Genomic DNA, 25,042 nt, shown 5'->3' with positions numbered 1-25,042 from the left:
TCATCCTGGCTAGATAAAATCCTCTGCTAATGTGCCTCTGGGTATTTTCCAGGGCTGGCCTGGCACTGGAGAGCACAGAGCAGAAAATGCCATCTTTCCAAATAAAAATAAGGAGTAAATGTTTCTCATTTTACTTATGTGAGCAGCACAGCATCTTGGTAATTAGTAGTTTGGAGGGTTCTCATTCTGAAGGGTTTAATGGATATTAATGATGTTGAGGAATTCTGCTTTAAACAGTAAACACCATTGGAGCTGTTTATCAACAAAAGTTTTGAATCTAGGTCAGACACAGAGGATTAAAAAAAGCCAAAACAGTTCATGAAGTACTACTGGGTAAGAGACATTGCTTTAAAAACAAAAGAAACACAGGGGAAAGCTATTATACACATTATGAAGTTAAGAAATTTGATCTTTAGATTTAATTTAATGCCTTTGTGAGGCATTCAATAACACTTCAGTACTGTTAATGCCACAGTATTTCATCAGTTTGCCCAGTAACATTCATATGTTAACACAGAATCACATGCCCTGTAATGTTTCTTATTCTAACACCTAAATCTATATTCACATCAGTGCCTTCTTTAAAGTCCTTAGATTGGAAAGTAAGAGCAACATTATGGATTATCTTAATTGAAACCAAGCTGGTCCCAGCTTTTACTTTACTTCTTTTTCCCAAGTATTTTTTTATTCTTGTCTACACCATTTATCAATCACAACTAAAAGCAGTCCTAAGCCACCCCTGACGAGATGAGATGCCACCCCTGCTTACATGAGATGCTTACAAAAGAAATGAGAATTTTAAGTATCTAGTTTTGTCCTTGGGGTTTGGCCATGGGTAAGATCCCTGACATGCAGATTTGCACACTCTCCCCACCAAAGAGCATGCAGTATCTTTCCTTTTTTAATTTCTAGAAAAAAATGTTTGTTATAAATCTGGGATTAAGGGCAGGTGTGGCTACAAACAGATTTGGCAAGGTGAAGTAATTGCTATTTGCTGAAAGTAATTGCTTCTTGTTATGATTACCATAGCAATTAATGTAATTCTCTATAATACCATAGGGAATAATAAAGTTAGTGGAGAACAGCAAACAAACACCTTTGTCTGCTCTGGAAAACAGATTAGTACCAAACCTGCCTTGTTATATGGACAGCAGGAGAGCTGCATCATCCTTTTAACTTCACTTTCTTGCTTTTAAATGCTTGGCTTAGGCAAAGTCATGAGAGACAATTAGGTTTTTGTCACTTAGCAACCAAAACTGGGTTCAGGAGCAAAGCAATTTGCAACAGACAGTACTTGACTACTAAATGTTGCCACTGCAGCACATCCACAGCCGCTCACTCCTGCTTGAAATGAGGGAGTCTGGGCACAGAAAAACAACCAAAGCACCTTTCAAAAGAAGTGTTCACATTCAAATTTTCAAGCTACTTAGAGGAACTTTGCCCTCCCCTGATTTCCCACCACCCCATCACCCACACAGAAGAGTTTTTGTAGAGGTCCTTGAGACAGGAAGGACACAAGTGAGCACCTAAGCTGTCTGAAGGCATCTCAGTGCTAATGCCAGCCAAGTCAACTGCAGGGAAACACCCATGCACCATGGATATCACATGGACCTCTCCTTCTGGGTGCTCACTTGGATCACTTAGGTGCTCTTAAGTTTCAAGTAGGCACTTAGGATGTCCCTGGATGAGTAGGAAGTTTTGAATGAAAATATGACACAATGAAATAATGAAAAATTTTTGTAATTCTACATTCCTTGTAAATTATGGGACTTTGGGTCTTCAACAGAGGTAGACAAACATTGGTGACAAAAATACTATTCCTTTTTATAAAAGTACTTCAATTAACTCCATTTTAGAAGGATCACAATATGTAGTTAAGATTCAAGGCCTAATTCTGGTATTGGTGGGAGCCATTCACACCATGGGCTCTCAAAGACTCAATTTCAGCAGTGCATAGGAGGGCAGCCACAAGCACAATCTGCTTTCAGCTCTGACCTGATGAAAGCACCCTTGACTCACACAGCATTGTCCAGAAGTGACACAAGTGTGTACTTTCTGAGGAGTTTAAACACAATCTTGAAAAATGTTTGGTGGATATTACAGGAGCCCCTGCTGGAAGCTGAAGCCCAGTGTGCTGATGGATGAAGAGAATTTTACTCTGATATTCCAGCATCCAGCTAAACCATTCAGTTCTGGAAGACTGAATAGATGTAGTTGAAAATCACAGTAGCCAAGTATTTCTCATTACTTTTTGCAGCTGAAATGCTGTGGAAATTGGAGGAAATTACTTTGGCTGGGGCATGCAATGCTTGCCTGGATGTCTTTAAGTATTTTTTTCAGCCCCAGTACACAGAAAATAAAAATGTCTGAACAAATTTATTGAGGGTTTAGTTCTCTCCTTGTCACACTTGACAGCAAATCTTTGACTGGCTGGAGATTGGTGCTGCTGTGTAGGGAAGAGCAGCTCTCTCTTTCCACACCACCCTGCCTAATCTCTGGCACTGGTGATCTGTTATAGATCATTGCTGGGAGATCCAGCTTTACAGACATCATCTGCAGGGATGCAGCAGAAAAGGAGTCCACAGAGGAAAAGTGGAACCTGCAGCTATGGGGCCTTGGCAGCTGAAGAGCAACTGCCTCCCCTCAAAGCAGCTCCAGTGGCACAAAAGTCTACATTCACCTGAATTAGTACAAGATCCAACAACATTCTTGGTATATTAGACATGTGTTAATTATGTTCTGTAGATAAATAAAATGACATTTAAATTGTCTCTAATAATGTAAGTGCACATTGAAGCTACTGAATTTCCTTATGCTAATGTAAGCAACAAAGATTGTGATGATATTTTTGCTTTAAGAAATGCTATTCTTTTTTTAACTTATGCTTCTCATTAGCACAAAATAATGGGTAACCACAGATCTAATTGCCAGGGTTAGTTTGTGCTTAATGACATGTGAAGTCTGCTCCTTGGATTCCAGAGAAATGTGAGCTTCTGGGTGTTTCCCTCTATTCCTTTCTTAAGCATGTGCAGCATTCCTGCCTCCTAAAGATTTACTCTTTAAAAGGCTGTTATGTGCCTTTAATACTGGGGGGTCCTCCTCTTCCTAGGCATCAGACTGGAAAGCCTATGTGTTACACAAACATTTGTTAAAATATTCACATTCCAAACCTGTTTCAAGATATACCTTATAAATATCCAGATGATCTTAGATTCTGGAAGTTACCAGGGATTAGTTTAATATTTTCCAGACTGACCCCAGAGATTTAGATATTGAACTGTACATGGTGTACCTGAAAGAGAAGAACAAATTGGAAAAGTGTAAATGTTAGGGGTGGTATGACCCAGAATCCAAAACTTCAAATACTTTTCCCTGAATCATCTTGTTCCATGAGACTTGAAACCTACACAAACAACATTTCCTCCTGAGGAAGAAATTGAAATCTGGAAAGCTGAAAAATAACTTTCCCAAAAACCTTTCTCTCACATCTCTGCTGCCAGGATAGACATTAGGAAAAGTCCAGGAGTGTGTGAAGGCCTGGATGTGAGCAGCTGCCAGTGCCATGCTCCTGGGTGACCTGTCACTGCAGTGAGCCACAGGGTGAGTGCTGAGCAGGACAGCCTGAGATCTGGCAGCTGCAGAAGGAAACATGGAAACAACCTCACTGAAGTCTCTGCTGCAGCAGCACTCCTGCATTCCCCCTGGAGCAATAAGCCTTGGGTGGAGAATGGCTTTGTCTTACCTGGTCCTTCCTTTCCTCTTTCTTTTTGTGCTTTTCAAGCAGCACAAGGAAACAGATGGTCTATCCCTGGCATTGCATCTCACAATTTTGCCCAGACAAGTCTGAGCCACAGATTATTTGCAGTTTATGATGAAGCTGGACATGGCTATCTATTGGCCAGTGTCCTTGATAGGACATAGCCACACAATTTCAAACATTTTGTCTGTGCTGTAAATGACCAGACAGAACAATGACTTCCACAGGCCTTCTGTTCTCAGAGTCCTTTCTAACTCCATCTTTTGGGGTAAACTTTTTTTGCTGTTCATGCTTGTTGCTTCTGTCTATTTCCCTTTCCCTGGATGCTACCATGTGGGATAAGCAATGCATACTGAGTACTGCTTAGATACAGCCCAGTGATCTGCCACTGAATTCCTTCTGTGGGTGTTTGAATTCCCCAAGACTAACTTACAGATTTAATTTAGTCCCATTATATCACTCAAACAGAATTCTGCACTTTCATTTTTCTCTGTCCTGGGATATCTTATGCTTCCTTATGCTATTCCCAAAAGCAGCTGCACAGGACATTATGTATTGTGATGGTTTTATTTTTGGCTGGTTCATAATTAACTGTTAGCTGGTGAGTTAAAGTATAATTCCACATCCCTTGTCTAACACTACAGACTGACTGTGCAGCGCTTTACAACTCCTTTTCTTCTTATTATTTAAGATATTGTGATATTCTGCATAACTTAGAAAATTACTTTATTTGACTTTATTACTTGCTACCACTGAGGACTCTTCAGGCTCCTCACTCTACCTGCTGTTGCCAAGCTGATAAACATGAAACACTGCCTGTTGATAACGTGCAAGGAATATGATTTGCCTCAAGAGGAACAAGCTCCCCAGTTGTGACGTCTTAGAGGGATCTTGACGCCAACGGCCACCCATTAACATGCTAATCAGCACCAAGGGGAACAGCCAAAACCACAAACCCAAAAACTCATCAAACTCGAAGGAAACCACAGTTTTACCACAGTGCTGTTGTACCAGCTGTACCAGCTCATGCTCAGGTTCAGTATGTTCATCCTCAGGGCAGAGTTGAGGACCTGCAGGACAAGTTACCACCTCTTGTGAAGTCACCACTTCACCATATTTTTATCCAAAAGATTTAACCAGTCCTCATGACCTTTGCTTTCCCAGCTCCTGCCTTCCCAGGGCAACAGAGAAAATAAAAAATACAAAATATTCACAAAATATACCTTAGAAGAAACATATTACTCAGACATGATCTGTACATTTAGTCATTAGAGCCAACAGCTTCAGAACTTGTTTTCCCAACTGTAGCTCAAACTGCTCTTACTATTTTTTAAAAACACATGTATTGCATGAATACATAATCTATTTGTTAAGTTACCTGTTAACTGTGGAGAGATTCTGAATTTGTTGTATTCATCATGAATAAATCCATATATTTCATTTGCAATTTCTTGCTTTTCATGCTGTGGGAAACACTCAGACACCATCTCACACGACGTTAAAGTCACTGCACCATGTCTCTCAACATCATTAAAATAAGGAATCATCTCTGCTTAAAAGTGCAAAGAAAAATTTCCCAGCTGCATTATTTTCTCCTCTGGAGAATGGATTTTGAGATCTTTTTTAAAAAAGACAAAATGAAAACCAACATTGGACTGAAAGGACGAGAATTTCCTTTACCTTTTAAAAAACCAAATGCACAAATACTGATTCTCCCATTACTTTGCTTCACTTTGCAGCTGAAAGTTCTCTTTAGCAAAACCAGTAACTCAAGGGTTCAGCCAGTCTATAAAGCTCAGATGAGGTGAAAAAATGAGTTTTGAAACTTTGCAAACGAGTTGCTCTGAGCCAATTTTCCCACAGCTGAATCTTTGCCTTGTTTGTTCTCGTTTCCCACAGGTAGTTATGGCATTGGCAATTTGAAAAACCTTGCTGATATTCAGCATGTTGTTTTATTTCCTCTCCTATAATTGAGTTGTGCTGGTCTGACATTTTGATTCAGCACTGTAGAAGAAGCAGATCCAATTTACTGAAATTTCTGTGGTTGATTCAAAAATACTGATTCAATTTCTCAGTACATTCATTAAGGGAAACATACTTAACCTCACATTTCTTTGCAGAAACAAGAAACCATTCATCAGGAACAAGAGGAACATCTCACTCTCCCTAGAATAAGTCACAGCTTTGGGCAGGGATGGATCTGACCTCAGGCTTGGTTTCCACAAGGCTTTTCTGGTTTGGAGTACAGTCCTATAAAGCCATTGCAGAGCCACTTCAGTACTCTCTCAACCCTGCATCAACACCTAAAAGGTTTCCACCTGCTCCAAGCTGTGTGAGAGAAGAGGGAGAGCAGAGGCAGCAATAATGGCAAAGGACCAGGTCAATGCAAGGTTTATTTGTGAAATCCAGATGATCATAGTAAACACGAGAATTGACAACACAAAATGTTCATAAGCCAGCTGCTCACTTTCCTTTATTTCTGGACACAAAGCCTGGCTCTTCCTTCTGCCCACCCTTTTGGAACAGATCCAGATTTCATCTGGATGAGGGCTCAGGAGGTACAAGATGCTGCCCCATCAGGTCCATGCCCCTCTGCAGAAGTTCATCCACAGCCAGCCAAAGCCTGAACAACCCATTTTCCCTCAAAACTTTTAGATCACACTGTGTGACCCAGCTGGCAAAAAGTTCAGCACTGCTGATGGAGGAAAGAAAATAATCATGGTCCTTAATACCCTTTTGCCACCAGCTTCTTTTTAAACTGGGGGAAAGGGAAGCTGTCTTTCATAAGATACACTTCATCTTTAGTATCCTGAAACATCAGATGCAAAAAAGGTGCTTATGTGCATCCCTTTGAACTTACACTGTTCCCACTAATCAGTTTCACCACTCTGTTTTGCTGCTGCCATCAAAATATACTCTCAGTATATAAAGCTCTTCAACAGTTTTTCTAAAGGATGTGGGTTGGAAAATGCATAGCAGTAATGGATGGGACTAAAAAGATGTTTTCAAGTAGCTGGTTTATAATATATGTGAAATCTAAACTTCTGTATATTGGTCACAGACTTAGGGATTCCAGAAATGCCTGGGTAGGTTCTTCCCATATAAAGGTATCTTGTACACACTCTACTCACATATCTGAATAACTTATCTCTACCTGTGCACCACACTCAGGAACTACAGGAATGACAGGAAATGCTAAGTGCAGTAATCCTGCTGAGCACTAGAAACCAGCACCTGTTCCAAAGACCCAGAAATAAATGGTGTTGGGAACTTGGAGAGATCCTGATGGTGGTTCTTTAGATGAGGTTTTCAACTTTTCAATTTCTCTCTGCAGCAGAAATCTCTTTTTTTGAACCAGACATCCTTCACCTGGCTCAGATTCTTCAAAAGCCAGTCCATTGTAGAATCCTCTCATCCTCTGCTTTTAATAAGAGTATTAGTGGATCTCTACCCCGCTATTCAGTATCTATTAAAATATGTACTTCTTCTGAAATTCCTGAAGTTCCAAACAAATGACTATGAAAATAACAAGATCACTTCAAAATCAATTGGACACATTTTTAAATTCCTTACTTCACCTTAAAAGACAGAATTCCTGTGAGCTTCAGGCTAACAGAACAGAACTTTAAAGCTTCTCATTTTTATTCCTAGGAAGTAGCTGAATCTTTATGCTTTTCCTGTCTCAATTTTTCTAAAACTTGAAGGATGTAACAGGAGGATTACATCCTCCTGTTGTGAGGATCTCTAGCATTTGTCATGTAGAAAAAGAATTAAAACAGGCATTATTTTCATTCAGTGAAACTGTGACTTTTCTTTGGTCTTTCTTCCCTAATTTAAAAATTGTGAAAGATAAAGCCTTCAGAAATTATTTTAAAAGTGAATAATTAATGAAAAGTGAATTATTATGAAAATCATTACATACTTGACTGATTGTGTGGCAGCATTGATTAGGTATTTTCTACTTAGACCCAAAGTCAGATTAAGTAACACAAGTGAACAGGCAGTTATCAATATTGCAGTATCAGAGAATGGCAGGATGACAGAAGTTGCTCACTTTGCAGTGAGCTGCCACTTCTGCCAGGGTGACTCCACAGGAAGAAGCAGCCAGGCCCAGAACTGCCAGTGGGGATCAGCCAGCCTGGTTGGGACCAGGAAATTCATCAGGGGCTGCTGCTCGTGCTGCTTTGTTGGTATCTGTGAGTGCACAGACACAAACACACTTTCTACATCCCACAGCCCGAGAGGCCTGTTTCACCCAACTTTTATTTTGGCCCTATGATTAGAAAAACTCCTCAACTTTAAAAAACAATAAAAAATGCTCACAGCAACTCCTGTGAGATTTAGTGGCTTCTGTATGGCTGATGGCACAACAGCCCTGAATTTGCTTTATGTGGTAATTTAAGCAATTTAAGCTTAAAATGTTCCCAGGGCAAAAATTAGGGCTATGTCTAACAAGTGCATTAAGGCTTATTATGCCTATTAAGCACAGGGAGTCGCCCTTGTTGTGACTGCACATTACATTTGAAAGCTGTTCTGGGCAGTGTGCTGATTCCCTAATCAAACCTGTGTGGGAGGTACTTTTTGGTGACATTTAGAAACCCTCAATTACAAAACAACTAGCTAAAAGGGCAAAGGAATGGGTTTTCCTAAGCACAGTGACAGAAAACAAAAACAGATATTGGGCATAACCAAAGAACTGGAACCATTCTTTTTGCATTTTGTTTTTTACTTTTAATTCTGTTACTTTGGTGCCGTAAGAGACTCAAAATGAATAAATGGTCCAGTATCTGAGGGGAAAATAACCTTGTTACTTGAGGAATCAAAGATTTTGAAATTGCCCAAGAGACAAAAATCAAAGATATTTTGATCTTGCAACATTCAAAATATCTATCTTGTTACTTTTAAGTATCTTTAGAATTTAAAAATTAAAGAAGTGCTGACTCAAATTTGAATGAAGTTAAAATAACCTAAATATTTTTTTTCATCTTCCATAAATCTTTTATTGGTGGTTCAAAATGAAGCATATGCTTCCAGAATGTTTATCTCATGGCTGGCATCCTCCAAGGAAACCAGATGGCAAAACTCATAAATCCTTTCCCTTCTGCTCTTTGACAGTCCCAGTCTAGAAAGTTATGAGGCTGGAAGATCAGGTTTCTGTCCTGTTGTTCTAAAAACATTTTCTTTATGCATCCAATGTGGTTTCAATTTTCTCCCAGTCCATAGTGGCAAAGAGCAGTTTAATGAGATATTACATATGGACAGCTATTGGAAGAACACACACCACATTCTCTGCTTCAATGGCAGGCACTGGTGTATTATTTCACACAAGAGCAGATGAGATCAGAAGCACTTTGGGGTTTTGATGCACAGTACCAGACAGCTACAGAGTTTAAATTTCAAGCACTATCACACAAAAAGATGTCACTCCCAAACAGTAGACAAGGATTCTGACTTAACAAGTTGAAGTATAACAACAGACAAAATTGACATGGTAGGTAAATATTTTAGGCCTGATCTGCAAATGGAAGTTATAATGTCTGCTGCCTTCATATCAACAGCATGGTTAAACAGTTTTCAAATTCTTTTGATCACTCACCTTAAAAAAACCCTCACAAGATGAAAAGAAATCATTATCACTAATGTTCATGATTTCAAGACTGAAAGCTTGAAAGAACTGACAACTCAAATATGACAGTTAAGATTGTGTTGGTTGCTCCTAGGACTTCTGGAGAAATAAAATGTGCAATTAGAGCTCTTTGATTACCTGAAGGAAGTTCAACACTTCACAAATTAGTGCTCCAAACTGAAATACTACTGGAAAATTTTAGTTTGCTTCCCAAGAAATATTCCAACATGTTTAGATGAAGAATCTGCAAAACAATTGTGGATGTTTACTTCAATTCATTTCAGTGTATACCAATGCCAGTGAAAACAGCTTAAATCTTAGCTCCCCTACAAAAATTTATTCTTTATTAACTTCACCTTTTGTTAGAAAATTCTTCAAAATAATCTCAAGATTCACAAGAATCTTCTGAGGAAACAAAAATGAAGGGAAATGATTAATTAAGAAAAATACAACGCAAATGTCAGATTTTATTGAGGTACTACATTTACATTGGTTTGTGCACTGAACAGTCACATTTGGCTAAAGACAACCTTGTTCATGAGATGAAGACACCACACTGAGATGGCACATGGGGAAAGCTTAAAATAAAGCTTGGTGAACATGGTGTGCCAAATTCTGCTCTGCTTAACAACTGTGTTATCTCACTGGAATTGCACAGGGTAGAGACAACTTGCATGGAAATGACTGAACAGCAGTAGCTGACATGTGCAAATCAAAACACACAACTTCTCAGTGTAGCAACCATACACAAACAGCCTGGCACAGCTTCAGATTGGCCCTGGCTATCAACAGGGGTTGTAAGAGCCAGGAAACACCTCTGGAAGAGTGAGTCAGGTTCTCGTGGCTTACAGTCACAGTCCATCCTTGTGCCTTAGGAAGTGCCTTGAAGTCACTTGGCTCTTGCAACAGCTTGTTTTGGCGGGGGCTTTGTCATGGATGCAGCTGTGTATCTGGAAAATACCAGTAACAGTTATGAGTTAGACTGAAAAAGGGATGAATTTTCCCCTACAAAAGAATCCAGAACAAACCACACAGCTCAATCCATTTCACTGGCACAGATACTTCTTTCCAAGTATCTCATTGTATTCCTAACCTTTATTAGGTGAGGAACAGCACCCCTAAAGTGCATTACCAGAGCTATGAAACACTAAGTGCCTCCTCTGGGGGTGTTTGTGGATGGGCAGCTCTGCTGCTGCTGTGTTGGGCAAGTGAGAACTTCCCCTTGCATGTGAAAAAGGCCCACACACAATGGTGCTGAAACAAAACAAAAAACGTTTTGTAGATAAAGACAGTCATTCACCTAACATTTCTATGCAGTGCCTCTTGGAAAATGCACCAGTAAAATCTACATCAAACCATGCATTTAATTTCTTTTTCATGATAGACATACTCTCAATGTGTGCCTTTAACCCTGAAAGGCACCAGAATATATTCCAAATGACACCTGAGGAATTTCTATACAAATAAATTGCTCTATTGCTCTACTGCTCATTAAAGCAGGATTGATTCTGATGTAAAACACAACAGTTGTTGGTACAGATGGATTAAGAAGCAAATGCTTGTCTGGATATGCAAAAAATGGACATGCACTGAAGTCTGGCTGGACAATTTCAGCTAACTCAGCTACTGACGGAAGTTCTGAAATCTTGGGCTCGAGGCAGATGGCAACTGGCATCAGCAAGAGCATCCTAACCAGCAAAGAACATCAGTACTGGCTCACTGAGAGGAATGATGCTCATCTGAGTTATCAGTTAGACTTTTTGTAGATTCTAGGTTATTTTCTGCTGAAGACCCTGAGGATGGTTACACATTCCTGATGAACTTAAATGAAAAGCTGAGACATACCTGTAAAGTTAGATTTGTACACCTCCCCAGCACTGCCATCTGGCTAACAGCAGCGTGCCCTGGCAGCTGAGGAGGCAAACCCCACCCTGGGGTGTGTCAGACACCAATAACCAACCAGCTGCTCACAAGAGAGGGTTATCCTGCTGTACTGAGCCTTGCTGCAGCTCACTGTGAATGCAGAGTGTGGTTCTGGGTTCCACAATTTAAGAAGGATGTTAAGGTACTGGAAAACGTCCAGAAGAGACCATCAAAGCTGCAGAAAGGGCTGGAAGGACAGGTGGAAGGAGTGTCCCATGAGCAGTGCCTTGGGCTTGTCTAGTTCAGGGACAAGGAGGCTGAGGGGTGACCTCACTGCTCTGTCCAGCTCCCTGAGGAGGGATTGTGCAGAGAATGGTGGCCCTGGCACAGGTTGCCCAGAGAAGCTGTGGATGCCCCATTCCTGGAAATGTTCAAGGCTCTGAGCAACCTGGTCTACTGGAAGGTGTCCCTGCCCATGAGAGCAGGATTGGAACTAGATAATCCTGAAGGTCCCTTTCAGCCCAAACCATGCTGTGATTCTCTGATCTCTTCTCCCTGGTTTCCAGTGAAAGGTTCAAAGCTGCACCAGGGGAGGTTTACACTGGATATTACGAAGCATTTCTTTACTATTTAGTCAGCTTCTTTAATTATACTTGAGGACTTGGTTTCTCCTTTTTAACTACAGTATCTTGATTTTCATTCTGTTTCACTTTTTATTTAGGAACATTTCTCAAGGGCACAGATAATTCTGAAAGGTAGTTTTAGCCCCAGAGTCTTGCAACCCTTCTCAGGGTGGTGTCATTCAAAAATTTTATTCATGTGCTCTTTAGTTCTTCAGCCAAGCTCTTACTACTTGTCTGGGATAATGTGCCAGACACTTCCCAAGATATCCTTCTTCCCTCCAAAAATTGAGAATTGAGAATGAGTCACTGAAAATTTCCCTTTGACTGCATTTTCATAATGATCTGTAATCACAGACACTTGTTCCCACTCACCTGATAGGGAAAATTACCTTGACAAAGAGAGAAATTAGATTGATTTGTCGTGATCTGTCTTCACTAAATCTGTGTCAGCTTTTTCTTGCGCATAGCTCAACTATTTAATCATTTAATGTATTATCACTCTAAGTTAGAAGCAATGCCTTCATCTGCCTAGCTCCTCTCCTTTCCCTTTGTAAAGCTAAGAGCTGTGTTTGCCCTTTTGCTGGAAAAGAGCAAGCAAACAAGCCTGAATTGTATGCTGAACTACACCAGGCACAAGGGGTCCTGTTCCTAATTAAAACTCAGTGAATTTGGCAGAAGAAATATGCCTGCTAAAGGAAATCTAATTGGCACCTTTAGCTTTCTCCCAGCAGGAGAAATCTGTAAGCACTGATGGACTCTCTGGCTTAATGCTGCACTGTGAAGTGGCTCTCCATGACAGGTGTGGGTATGAAATCTGCAGAAAGCACATGTGAAAAGCAGGAGACAAAAAACAACGAGAGACCTGGAATTTCTATCCACCCTTAGCCATATTATGTGTTGAAGTTCAGAAAAGATCTGAACTCCTCCTTTTCCATTCTGAATCAGGAAGGAAAAAGGCTCACAGGCTAAGGACATACTTTTCCTGGATTTAGCTCCAAATGAGATCTCAAATATTTTCAGTCTTCACTACAATGCAGCCTCATTTTGGCAAAAAAAAAAAAAAAAGTTGGGTGTTTCACCCACAAAAAAACTTCCAGATTATTTTGGTCTTTATATAATGCATGCATTCCAACCCTACTCAAGTCCTTTGCAGCTCTCTCTCAAGTCTCTCCCAATCTCTATAGGGTGCTAGCAGGCACCTTATAAACATCAGCCCCTCTACCATGACAGAAAAGCAGGCAAAGAGAAGCATGAGGAAACGAGAGGCTCCTGGCCTTCAAAAAGCAATGCCACATTCACAGAGCTCAGCTCATCTCAGTACTTGGTGCCTGCCTGGGATATTTTTGGATTTTCTCACTACAGACGGCTTTCTGACTGCAGGATCCATTTTAGTCTTTCCTTGGCATTTTTCTCCCACAAGCCATTTCATTTGCAACAGCAGAAAAAAAAAATGTGTGGAGGTGGTTAGGAGTTTTGAAATTAGTTTTGTTACACTTCAGTCTTTTTATAAGAATGAGGAGCCAAAATCAACTTGTTATGCTGATAAAGAGCTCTGAGAAAGGTGCATGTGCACTTGGGATGCACAGTGTGGCTTTTTTTTAAGGGTACAAGTGAAACAGGGAAGCCTTGACTCATTTACTTTCCTGCTCATCTGAAAGCAACTGCTGAGCAAACAGGACCACTTATTTTTCTTGTGCTAGACATTGGTGATCTGCAGCTATTCTCACATTCTGTGGCTGTTAAGCCATGAGCTTTCACCCCCTGCAGAAAGTAAAATGCATGTTTCATGCCATCTGAAGTCCTTTGCATTATTTATAAAGTCCTCTTAAGTCTGAAGTACAATTCATCTGTACTGGGGTACATTTTAAACACTATTCTGCATGGTCTGTGCCATAGGCAGTTTGACCTTTACACATTATTTCAGCATAAAAATCAACTGGAGATAACCCTCTCCAGTTCTGTAGCAAAATTTACCTGGCACTGATTCCTGCATCCCCAGGAAGAAATGGAAGACTAAGCTGCTCCACAGAACTTCACTGCTTTCACCCTTCATCACACAGGAGCCTTGCTGGCAATTCATCACTAAAGAAATTCTTTTGAATAAGTTACAGTGTCTGCCTCCTCAGTAAGCTCTGGTGCACCCAGGCCAGCTCAGGGAAAGGACAATAAAGCATAAGGGAATATAATCTTGTCTGGCACATAACCATGATGGAGTATTCAGTGCCAGTAAATCTGGAAGAGATTTGTCTGGGGAAGGACTCTGTCCAAGTCTCTGCAGACACATCCCTGTGCAAGGACAGCATCAGGGCAGTGTATAAATAAATCAGCCAGAGACAGTTTGCTAGTGCTTTTCAAAAAGTTAAAAACCCACATAAAGAATAATATTATAAAATCCATGTAAAACAGAGTAGAGAGTATACAACAGAATAAGATAAATGTTCTCAAGATACCTCTTTTCTTCATAACATTGGTAGAATCCATTCAGTGCCTCTGTCTTTAACATATTGAACTCCCTCTGGCCTCACTGTCTGTAAAACAAAGGCATTTTAGAAGAATTAAGAGCATTATTCTTCCATCAGTTGCAAGTAGTAATACATAAATATGCCCACTGCACTAGAAAAACCACAGTTCCTGGAATCTTCTACAATTTTTAGATGAGACAGATCAAATCCATTCCACTTTGCATTCCTGGGCCTCAGGGAGGCTGCAATTATTAACTTGTGTTAAAAAGGAATAAACATCAAAGTGAAGAGCAGTTTAAGGAAGCAGCACTATGATATGAGTTGGGCATGTAGCAGGAAATCAGAAAGTCTCCTGAAAGAAATTGCATTAAAAATTTCCCATATTCAAGAAAGCAGATCAGGAATCTCAAACTTTCATCCCTCTCCAAACATAATCAGTCACTGCTGCTTTCAGCCACCTTCATCCAGTGACCCCAAAGCTCTGAGTGTGTGTAGGGAGGCTCACAGTATTTCTTTGCAAGTGTTACCCAAGTTTTATAGAAAGATTAACGTGATGAGAGGAGCAGATAAAACTCTTTTTAGTTAAGCATTTTACCAATTTCCCACCAAATCTTTAGTTCTGGCATCTCCTATCTTCTGAGTGTTTGGTTTTGAAGCTTAGTAGCATTTGAATATTGTTTTTCAGAGCACAACTTCATAGGTTAATGTAAGTAATAGTTAAAATTCCACCAGCTAACTGATACAGACACTTGGAGCAGAAGGGCAGGAATCTTTTGATTCAGTGCAGATAACTTGAGTTTGCCCATCTGAGCAGAGTAACCAAAGCAAAGGCAGCCTGCAGTGGATCACTTCAGGAAGGGAGGAGAGAGATACTCTGCCAGTTTTCACTGATCCCTGCTGGCAGCTGAGAAAACAAAACTTTAAAAGAAAAGACTTCCCTAAATATACTCATTTTTATTTTCTTTCTTACCTGATATTTGTTCTTTCATTCCCTTCCCACTATTCTCATTCTGTTTCCAGTCCTTATTTTCTGCTACTGTCCTTCCCATAATAGTGCCCACATCCATGAATAACAAGTCAAATTTGGAGTCTCTCCTCCCATTTCTCTGCCCTAAATCTCAACCCTGTCCATGATTCCCCCTCTGCCAGGCTCCCTGTCCATCTCTCTCCCCCAGCACCATCTGCTCCCCAGCCCACCCCAGCCACTGCTCCACTTGCTGGCCCCCAGGACCTTCTCCATCCCCTGCAGCATCGCTGCCTCCCTGCTCTGTTGCTCCCATCAGTCCCATCCCTCTTCCCAAAGCTCCCAGGAGCATTCAGCTCCTTGAAGTTTCCTCCTTTATCTGCCAGCTCCAAAGGCTCTCTCTGCTTTATCCTGTCATCTGATTCTCCTTGTGGAGCTCATCAATCTTCCTCCCAGGCCTCCCTGGATTTCCCATTACCCTTTAGTTCAACACTGTCTTTGACCTCATTTTCCATTTTCCCAAGTGTGGGCCAACACAAAGAGACAGAAAAGATAAACTTAACTGGGCAGGGTACTTTTCTCAAGCCAGTGTGTGGGGAAGGGATTGAAAAACAGATTCCCTATATCCAAAAAGGGATGAAAAGCTGAGAATGCTCATATTTTAATTTAATTTTAATTTAATTTAATTTAATTCTTCTTTTAATTAAGAACCTGAAGCCAAGCAGATTGGGAAAGGGGAATTATTTGTTATTGAGTTATTTTGAAAGCTGCATTTTATTTTATTTTGTTTTATTTTATTTGAAAAAACTGCAATTTGGTTTCAAAAATACAAAAACAGGATATGGTAGTTTAGCATTTTAAAAAATCTGCACAATAGCATTTAAGCTAAGATCTTAGTTGAAAACAACTGAGTTTTTTCAGCTGGGAAAAAAAACAAACCCAAAAAGAAGAAAAAAAAATTCTTATCAGTTACAGAGGAAGACACTTTATTTTTGAAGCCTACAGCAGCTATGGGTATATTTGTAGTAAAAAACATCCTTCCTAATGAGCTGCAAAAATCTTGCTGCTACAAGAAAGTCTGGGAAATTTAAAAGCTAAGGAGTCCAATAAAGACATTTCAAAATTAAATCTGTTCTAGTGATGCACCCTTCCATTAAATTTGAATTCCCAGCTTTAAAATGGAAATTTTCTTCCTTTCCTAAAAAGAAGAAAAAAAAAAAAGTGGTTTTTTTTTCAACAGTTGAGTCCATTTGGCTGATTTTTCTCCATACAAAAATCTGAGGTAGATGTTAAAGATAAAAGTAGCCTAACAGGGGAAATTTAAAGCCAGCTACAAGAACACCATACAGTTGAAATTACTCCCAAACCTAGAAGGCAAAATTATGGGTGTACACTCCAAAAGCCAAGCAGTGCATCTGAATTCAGACAGCAGCCATCTGCTTGCACAACCAATAGTCAGATAATTGTACTGAGCTAAGAAAAACAATGTGTGAGAGTTTGGTGCTTTTTCATCAAAATACCTGAATATTTAATATATGTGAATAACTGCCCATGAGGAATCTTTGATTAAGGACAGAAATAGGGACAAAAGAGTCATCTGGCTGTTTTTCAAGCTGGTTTTTTCCTTGTTATGAAATGAAACCATGAACTTTTGCATATTGTGATGTCACTGCTTTGCAAGAGCAAGGAATTAATAACTTCTATTAAAGCACATCTTCCCTAGCACTTATGATTAATTTACAAGGCCACAGTTCTTTCACACTCCAACCCAAAGGTCTCTGTCTGACTCTGAACACATTTACAGAGGTTTTCCTGTGCTAAATTTTAAGGGAGAAGTATTAGTTACCATCATAAAATGTAATTTGCTATTCATGCTTTGCAGTGGCATGGAACACTTTATCTCAAAGGTCTTTCCAGACCTGGCAGAAATACCAGGGCAACTCAGAAAATGTGATTAAAAACTGTTTGGGTCAGCAAGGTGGAGAGACTCTCTCCACCTTTTCTATCTCTGATGGCAAAGCCCATTCTCAGGGGCCAGCAGAGATGATCACTCCTCTCCCATCAGCTGCCTGGTCAAGGGTATGTGCACCTTTCTCAGAGCCAAGGTGTGTTGGATTTCCCCTTTTCTGCCTGTTTACCACTCCCATCCTGACAATTGTGCAATATTTACTCAGTCCTCCTTATCTTGCACTCTGGGGATGTTCCAGCATTATTCATTCAGCCTTAACAAAACACTTAAAATCCTGTGACTTCTAGCTTCCCACATTTTGAAGGGGGAAAATCTTTGGCAAAAAAAAAGAAGTTTTTTTTGTTAAAAGAAGAACAAAGAACATGACCAAATTCTCTTTCACCTTGAATAAATACATCATGTTTGCATATTCAGGGCTTGGATTTCTTCCAGTCTTCTTTTACCACTATTATACATCCCCAGCCTTCATATGGGAGAAACAAAAACATCTACAATGAGTTCAATGAAAAATATTTTCTCTTGGAAAAAGCTTAACAAGCAACTGAAATGCAGGATCTTCATTTATATGTGTTTGCCTGCACATACTGTCTTGCATATTATGGATCAACTCTGCACTCTACAAACAGAAATGTCAAACTCCAGTGACATTTAAGTAGTTCTTCCTTGTCTATTCTAGTGGCTGAGCTCATTCTTCCTCAAATTCAATGCTCAGATTAAAATGTAAATTTTTGTTAGGGCTAAAACATCCTTAGCTAACTCAAGAACCCAATCTCTAACACTCAGTGCTGATACAGTGGAAGATCTGTGCTGATGCTATGGAAGATCTGTGCTGATGCTATGGAAGACCATTTGTTTAAGGACAAACAGAGGCAAATTCCAGTTGATATGCCTTTTGTAGAATCAGAAACTTTAATAAAGGGCTTCATATTCCGTTTATTGTTAGATTTATCATTGATCTGGATATTATTTCTGTAAAAATTCAACCACTCCACTTCTGTATTTTGGAGATCTTGGATGAGCCCAAGAACAATGACCAATTTTTGCTATTATGTGAGATAGGGAAAGGCATAAAATAACCAATTGTTTGTTTAATGAGATATGAAACTCCAACTGAGCTGTTGTATTATGGGTGAAATTGAATATAATAAAAAATACTGCTTTCAAAAATGAGTGCTCTCTGGGTGCTCCAGGGATCCAGATGTTGCACAACAACTAAAGTGTGACACAGCCTTCATCTAAAGGCAAAATTATGCTAGTTCAGAAAAAGCTGTGTTGAATTGAGTTCATACTTAAAACTCACAGCCCTCAGGCCTGCAGCTTTCTGAAGCATCTAAAAACTGTTTTAAGTTTTTAATTTGTTTTTATTGCTTATGTACAGTTATCCTGCACTCTCAGAAGAACTGAAAGATGAGGAGAGAGGCTGTTTTTATTTTCTCCAGGGCTGCAAGCAGCTAACCAGCCATCTTGTCAGACACTCAGCCCTTGCATGACTTCCATGCAAAAGAAACCCAAGAATGATGAAGGCAAGCACTTAGGCTTGTCAGTGAAATCCTAAAACATTTCCAAAGATCTCTCAACCTTGGCAAAGCAACTGGCTTTCAATTTCCAGCAACCCACCTCACCAACAGCCAAAGCTATGAGAATTTGGATGTGAAATAATTTTCATTTGAAGCAGCCAAAGAAGCAGAATAATAAAAGCAAAAATCACAAGATGAGAGCAGTCAAAACCATGTTTAAATACAAAGGAATTTCTCCAAGCAAAGCTCCAAACCACGCAGAAGATGGCTGGGAAAAAGCAAAGATCCTTAGTTTCCCAGCTTCATAGGGTTTGGAATTGTGGCTTGGAATGCCTACATGAATGCTGGGTCATCAGTGGGATGCTGTTCACCTCATCCTAGAAAGGGAGGAACAGCCTTTGCCACCCAAGCAGGATGTGGGATTGCAGCAGGGTTCCAGTCCCTACAGAAAGATGGAATTGCTTGGCAGCAGGGGTGCAGTAGCACCTGCCTCCTTCCCAGCTCCTCACCTGCCAAACATGTCTGGCACAAAAATAAAAGGCATGAGGAATACAGAACTGCTGTCCTGGCAGTGGATGAAGAGCTGCTGCTGTAGCAGGAAAACCTGAGGGAAGAAATTGAACGGCAACATGTTCAAAACATAATGCCTGTTTATAATTAAGACACAACCATCTTGTAGAGGAGCACTAGAGCATTTTGTTCATCCCACCCAAGAGTTTATTTAGGCTGTTCTAGCTAGCAGGTCTTAATTCCACTCTCTCTCCAGGATAAGTGTGAAGTTTTCAATTTGTAGATTAGTAGCAGTTTGCTGAATGTGTGACTTCAGCAGCTTGCTCACCTCACACAGCTACAAAGGAAGGCTTTGCAGTTCTGACAGCTCTATGAACCACTTTTAAACCAAAGCCTGCATTCCCTGGAGAAGAAAATTACACATAGGAAGCTTGATATGAAGTGGACTGTGCTAACTAGACACTCAGGAGGGGGTTTACTGCTCTATAATGAGCTGTAATTACAGTAACTCATTGGTCATTTACTGCCATGCAGGTGTAGAAGCATTTTAAAGTAACAAGTAAAGAGAAAACTTGAGCTGAGGGGACTTTATTCCGAGAATTTGTTGAATTTCCAATGCCTACATAAGTACAACATTCCTTTTATTTCCTACAACTTTACTGGTTGAATTGCTGAAGCAGTTCATTTAAATATTTAGGACGTCCAAGACAAAGGGTGAAACTTATCACACTCCTTCTTGCCAAGGGAGGTTTCACTAATGTAGTGAACTGGAGCAGCAGCAGCAGCAGTTTTCCCATGTGAGTGGGTTAGTGCAGACTACAGGCACTGTTCCTGCAGGCATCTGCCAACACAGTCTGGGCACAAAGGCATGGACTACTGCTAATGAAACAAAGAGTTTTAGACTTCATAGTCTAGATCCTATGTCAGGAAGAAAGGGAAAAAAAAAAAAAAAAAAAAGAATGACCTCTCTCTGTCACAAGAAAATACACTTAAATTCTCTCCTGAGATTCTTATTCCTAGAATGAATCACTACTATGTTCATGTACTCTTGACAGGAAATCCAGAGCAACTAAATCAATAAGTCTCTTCCTGATAAAGGGGCTAATTTACCCTCACCTAGTATTGCAAACTTCTACACTTTTCCTACTACTAAATAAATATACTAAGCTCGTGCTAAATGTTTTGAATTTGGTACAGATTTCACAGAGCAGGCATACAGCAGGACAGCTTGATTACATCTTGACATTCCCTTCAGAAAGAAAACACACACTGTTGGATTCCTCCACATCCATTTAAAGACAGAGTAAGGCTTTTCCTCTGCAGGTGATAATGCACATCAATAACAATGGTCTTACCTGCTGTCTGTAAGCTCAAACCAGTATCGAGTTTGCTGCGTGGCTTGGTGCTGATAAACAGGTAACAGAGAACACACACAGTGATGATAAAAGCAAACAGGACCACTGCTGCTATTGACAGGCCCACGAGTGCTCCAACACTAAGAGAGAAAAACAAAAATAATTAAGTGTACAAACAGCCTGGAGGACCCATTAAAACATTGGTCAAGATGAAGTCTGGAGTTTGCTTGTACTCAGGCACGGGAGTAACTCTGTATTTTACTGTAAATCAAAGTTTAGAGCTCAATGCTTCAATTGCATAAACTGCAGTTATTTCACTGCCCTCAGAAGGGTCAATGTCATTACACAGCAGTTGAACATCTGGCCCTCAGTGACATTTCATGCATATTACTCCTGAGTCTGACTTAAAGTGTATTTATGAAAATCAGAAATAACTTCATACAGTAACTGATATCAGTGAGATCGAAAAGTTCTTCAGTGCACACACACAGGGAAGGATTCCAGGGTTCCAGGCAGCTCAAACAACATGACTATTAAAGCTGTATTTTCAGTCTGAAATGCCATTTGTGTAGTATAAAAAACCATGCAATCTATGTTACTCAGTTCTGTTAGCAGCTCTGCAGAGCAGGGTGGAGTACTGTGATTGCTGTTCTGCCTTTGCATTAATGAAATAAATCTCCAATCAAGACTGGAGAAATTCTCTCATGATCTTTGTCACAGTAAAAGGAAAACTAAAGCTGAATTAATTTACTCACAATATCAAAGGCAGCAAAGAAGTAGGAATTAATTACTCTGGAGGCCAAACATACAGTACTGTAACACAGATTTTATCAAGGTGCTATCCTACAGAATAAAAGCTACTTTATACATTTCCCATAGGCACACAGTGAGACAGTATATGTATATATTGAAATCTCTCCTGATTTCCAACCCTTATTTTCAATTCTTTTCCTAGCATAAAATTCTCATGATGAAATAAAGGACGCATATAATACAGTCTAGCTATCATTTCCTACACTCTCCTGGGCCATTTGATGCCTTCCATGTTCCAGTCCTCTATTCCACAACCCATGACAAAGTTCCTGACTTCTGGTGAAATTAAACAGCAGCTTTTTGGTCACAGATGAGGAGTCTGAGGACTGAGAATCCTTATATTACTGCTCTGGTATATTTACAATTTTGACAGACGTCAAAAGGACAGAAGAGAGATGAATGTCTTGAGTTCTACAAGCTCCATCCTCTAGTCATAAAAATGCCTTTATATATCACTGCCATCAGGGAGAAGTGAACTCTACTGTGGCCTTGCAGGAAGATGAGAAGAATTGTGCCTTGGGATGTTTTTATGAATTTTACATTCAAGATACTGCAAAGCTTTTCTACAAGCTCCCACAGCAGCAGCACACAGATATGTCCACAGGAGAAATTCTTAAAATCAGCAGGATGAGAACAGCAGATATTGCTATGACTTTCACATGAGGTCTTAAGTAGTTACTGGTCAGATTCAGTAATGAAGTTTGGGCAACATTTAGCTCCATGCACAGCAAAAATAATTTATTATCAGCAAAATGGTTCTGCAAAGAACAGCTTTACTCTTCTGAAGATTTTTCATGGTATTTATCATCTGCATTAAATAGGATGTCCTGATGTGTTTGTGCATATATGTACATATTAAGCAAATTTTTCCTAACTGTTTTTTGGCTCAAACAAAATTTGCAGGCAAGCAATATTCTGCTTACTATGGAATCTGAATATGACCTACACTCAGAGATCTCACCTGGGTTCTGGCCTTATTTTGCACTTTCACTTGGAACACCTTGACCCAAATAAACAAAATAGAAGAAATACATATTACAGAAGGCTGAATAGCCATAGAATCACATGATACAACCAAGGCTCTTCAGAAATAGTTATTTGTGCTTTTTTGTTGACAGTACAAGCTTTATTGTAAGATTCCATTTAAATTCCAGCCCATAGTGCAGGACTAAGGAGGTTGCTCACCATTATCCAAACATTAAGCAGAGTCAGCTGCCCTAAAGCCAAATAGATCAAAGACATATTAATGATTATACATTTTTCTATTCAGACATCTGTTCCTTCTTGGCTGTAGCTCTCCTCCATGCAGTTGTAGAAGATGACATGGACAATACAGTTGTGTATTGCAGAGCACAAGGAATTTTCAGTATCACTACACAGCTTGAGTAAGATGCTTTGGGAGTTACACAAGGAAAAGGCAAGAAAAGCCTGAGGAACTCTCCAGGTCAAAGACTCACCATAGGTTATGTGCTACAAGAAATGTTTATCATGCCCCAGCAGCAAGATGAGAAGATCTCACCAGCATCACAAAACCAAACAGCTACTCTGATTCCACTTCCTGAATGAATCAGGAATCAGGACAATGTGTACTTACTCTTTTTAAACACACAGTGTTTTGCTACCAGATTGTTCTCAAACTGCTGAAGCTCTCAACCCACAGAGAAGGTATAATTAAGTTCTGTAAGATTAATTTTGGTTAAAGTTTGGGGATGGAGGGTTGTTTCTTAATTAATCTAATTCAGAGAAATTTAATATCTCTTCCACAGCTCTGAATACTGACATTTCTTAAACAGAATACAATATTTTCTTTCATTCTTTACATATTAAAGCTGTTATTAGAAACAAAACACCAAATAACTGTGATCACTGACCACTTTAACAATTACACTCCTGAAAATAAAGACAATCTTACAGCATGTGCTCTAGATTCTACAGCAATTACTATGGTGCTGCATATCTTTAAAGAGTCCTTGCTAAAAGCATTTTGCTTTAAAAAGTCCTTGCTAAAAGCATTTTGCCACCTTCCATTCTTTACCTTAAGCAGGGTGTGAAGGCCACCCAGCAGTCACATGGTAGCAGTCTGTGGTCTCAGGGTGTGTCTCCGAGATCAGTCTGACAGCAGAGACACCAAACAAGCAAACTAAAAAGTCCCTCTTGTCATCAGCTGTGGCCTCATTAGTGAGCAAAACCTCCAGCATTAACAACCCACTCAATCCCACAGCAAATACCTTGCATAAAGATGGCAGTAAAGGCCTGACATGAGCAATATTGCATTTGGTAGGAGATCCAAACAGAACTCTCCCAAGTTATTTTCCACATAAAGATAGAGCCATACCACACATTTCACTGCTGTTACACTGGGTGCCACATCCAGGCTTGCAGTACAGCCAAAGGCTTCACTCAGCAGAGGCTCCACTCTGCCAGCACCTCCCCAGGGATCCCCAGGCTGTGTCCAGAGAGCTGCTGAGTGGGTCCATCCACTTGTCTGCCAGTGGATAATCAGCATCACACCCCTAGAGTTATTTTTAGTTCATAACATTAGCCCATCCACACCCTCAAAAGCCAGGGAAAATTTCAATATTGGCTGAGCAGAGGCAGAATTGCCCACTGATAGACTGAGAGGAAGCTCATGAGTCACCCGGATGCGAGTAAATCAAATGTTCCCAATGCCATTGTTGCAGTGACGTGTCGTTCATAGTATTTGCAAAGCACACAGATAAATATTCTCCAGAGACTGGAAGAATGGCACAGAGAAACAAAAGACTTGCTATTTTGGAAAGCCAAAACAGATGCCTGGAGATTGGTACAGCTTGGCCTCAGTATTAGGCCACCATGTAGGTATTAATTAAGAAGGCATTTGGAGTAAAACCTATATGTGGCTTGACAGAATTTTAATCAAATATGTATTATTACATGCAACTTAAAAGATAGAGCTTTGGAATTGATATTACAATTCTATTTGATACTGAAAGAGGCCATTATAAGAATAAGACTTCATAGAAGAGGGACAAAAATAAGCATAAATTATTTTAGAACAAAGAGAAACAAAAAGGCTGACTGAACATAACTGCTGCAGTTCAGTACAAACACCACATGTTCAGCATTTCTCCCCTTCCACTCAGCTTGGGAGGTAAAGCAGATGTGACAACTGCATGGGCATGCACAGCACACTGCTCTGGAGGCTGAGCTGCTCAGTGTTTGGCTCACTGGTGTTTTATAGCATCTGTGGATTCAAAAGCTGAGTAACCTTCTGATGAATTCTGCCTTTTCCTAATGTTGCCTTCCCTGTTCCATGGGCTTCTGACAACTGTAAGAGACAGCAAAATTCATCTTTCCCTCTTCTTTGAGGAAATAAGTCTTTCAAGATCTATGATTAAAAAACCTCCAAACTTTATTATTTTATTTAGCAAAAAAAAATTACAAGACAGAAATTAATAACATTATTAATTATATATAATAAATTTTGCAGAAAATGTGAAATGTGTCAGAGTTGCTCAATAGTCTATTATCTGCGATAGTCCAGCAGCTCCCAGTTCAGCAGGTGTTTGGCTGTTGTCAAATATTGCAGTTTTTGCAGAAGTGG

The 25,042-nt window shown here is 39.9% G+C and overlaps 1 protein-coding gene across 1 annotated transcript in view; it reads right to left on the bottom strand.

The window, feature by feature from the left end:
• Positions 1-9,050: 9,050 nt before the first annotated feature.
• The window catches only part of SHISAL2A (shisa like 2A), a 19,641-nt gene continuing 3,649 nt past the window's right edge, over positions 9,051-25,042 (bottom strand). The window contains exons 2-4 of the mRNA XM_063166118.1: positions 20,647-20,786; positions 14,320-14,397; positions 9,051-10,333 (exon numbers count right to left, since the gene is read on the bottom strand). Of these exons, the coding sequence (XP_063022188.1) occupies positions 14,366-14,397; positions 20,647-20,786 (172 nt within the window). The 3' untranslated portion in view covers positions 9,051-10,333; positions 14,320-14,365. The remainder of the gene's footprint in view (positions 10,334-14,319; positions 14,398-20,646; positions 20,787-25,042) is intronic.

This window comes from Melospiza melodia, chromosome 11 (assembly GCF_035770615.1).
Source record: "Melospiza melodia melodia isolate bMelMel2 chromosome 11, bMelMel2.pri, whole genome shotgun sequence".
Taxonomy (NCBI): domain Eukaryota; kingdom Metazoa; phylum Chordata; class Aves; order Passeriformes; family Passerellidae; genus Melospiza; species Melospiza melodia.
The sequence above is the reverse complement of the archived record's forward strand: the minus strand, read 5'-3'. Positions and strand labels throughout refer to the sequence as shown.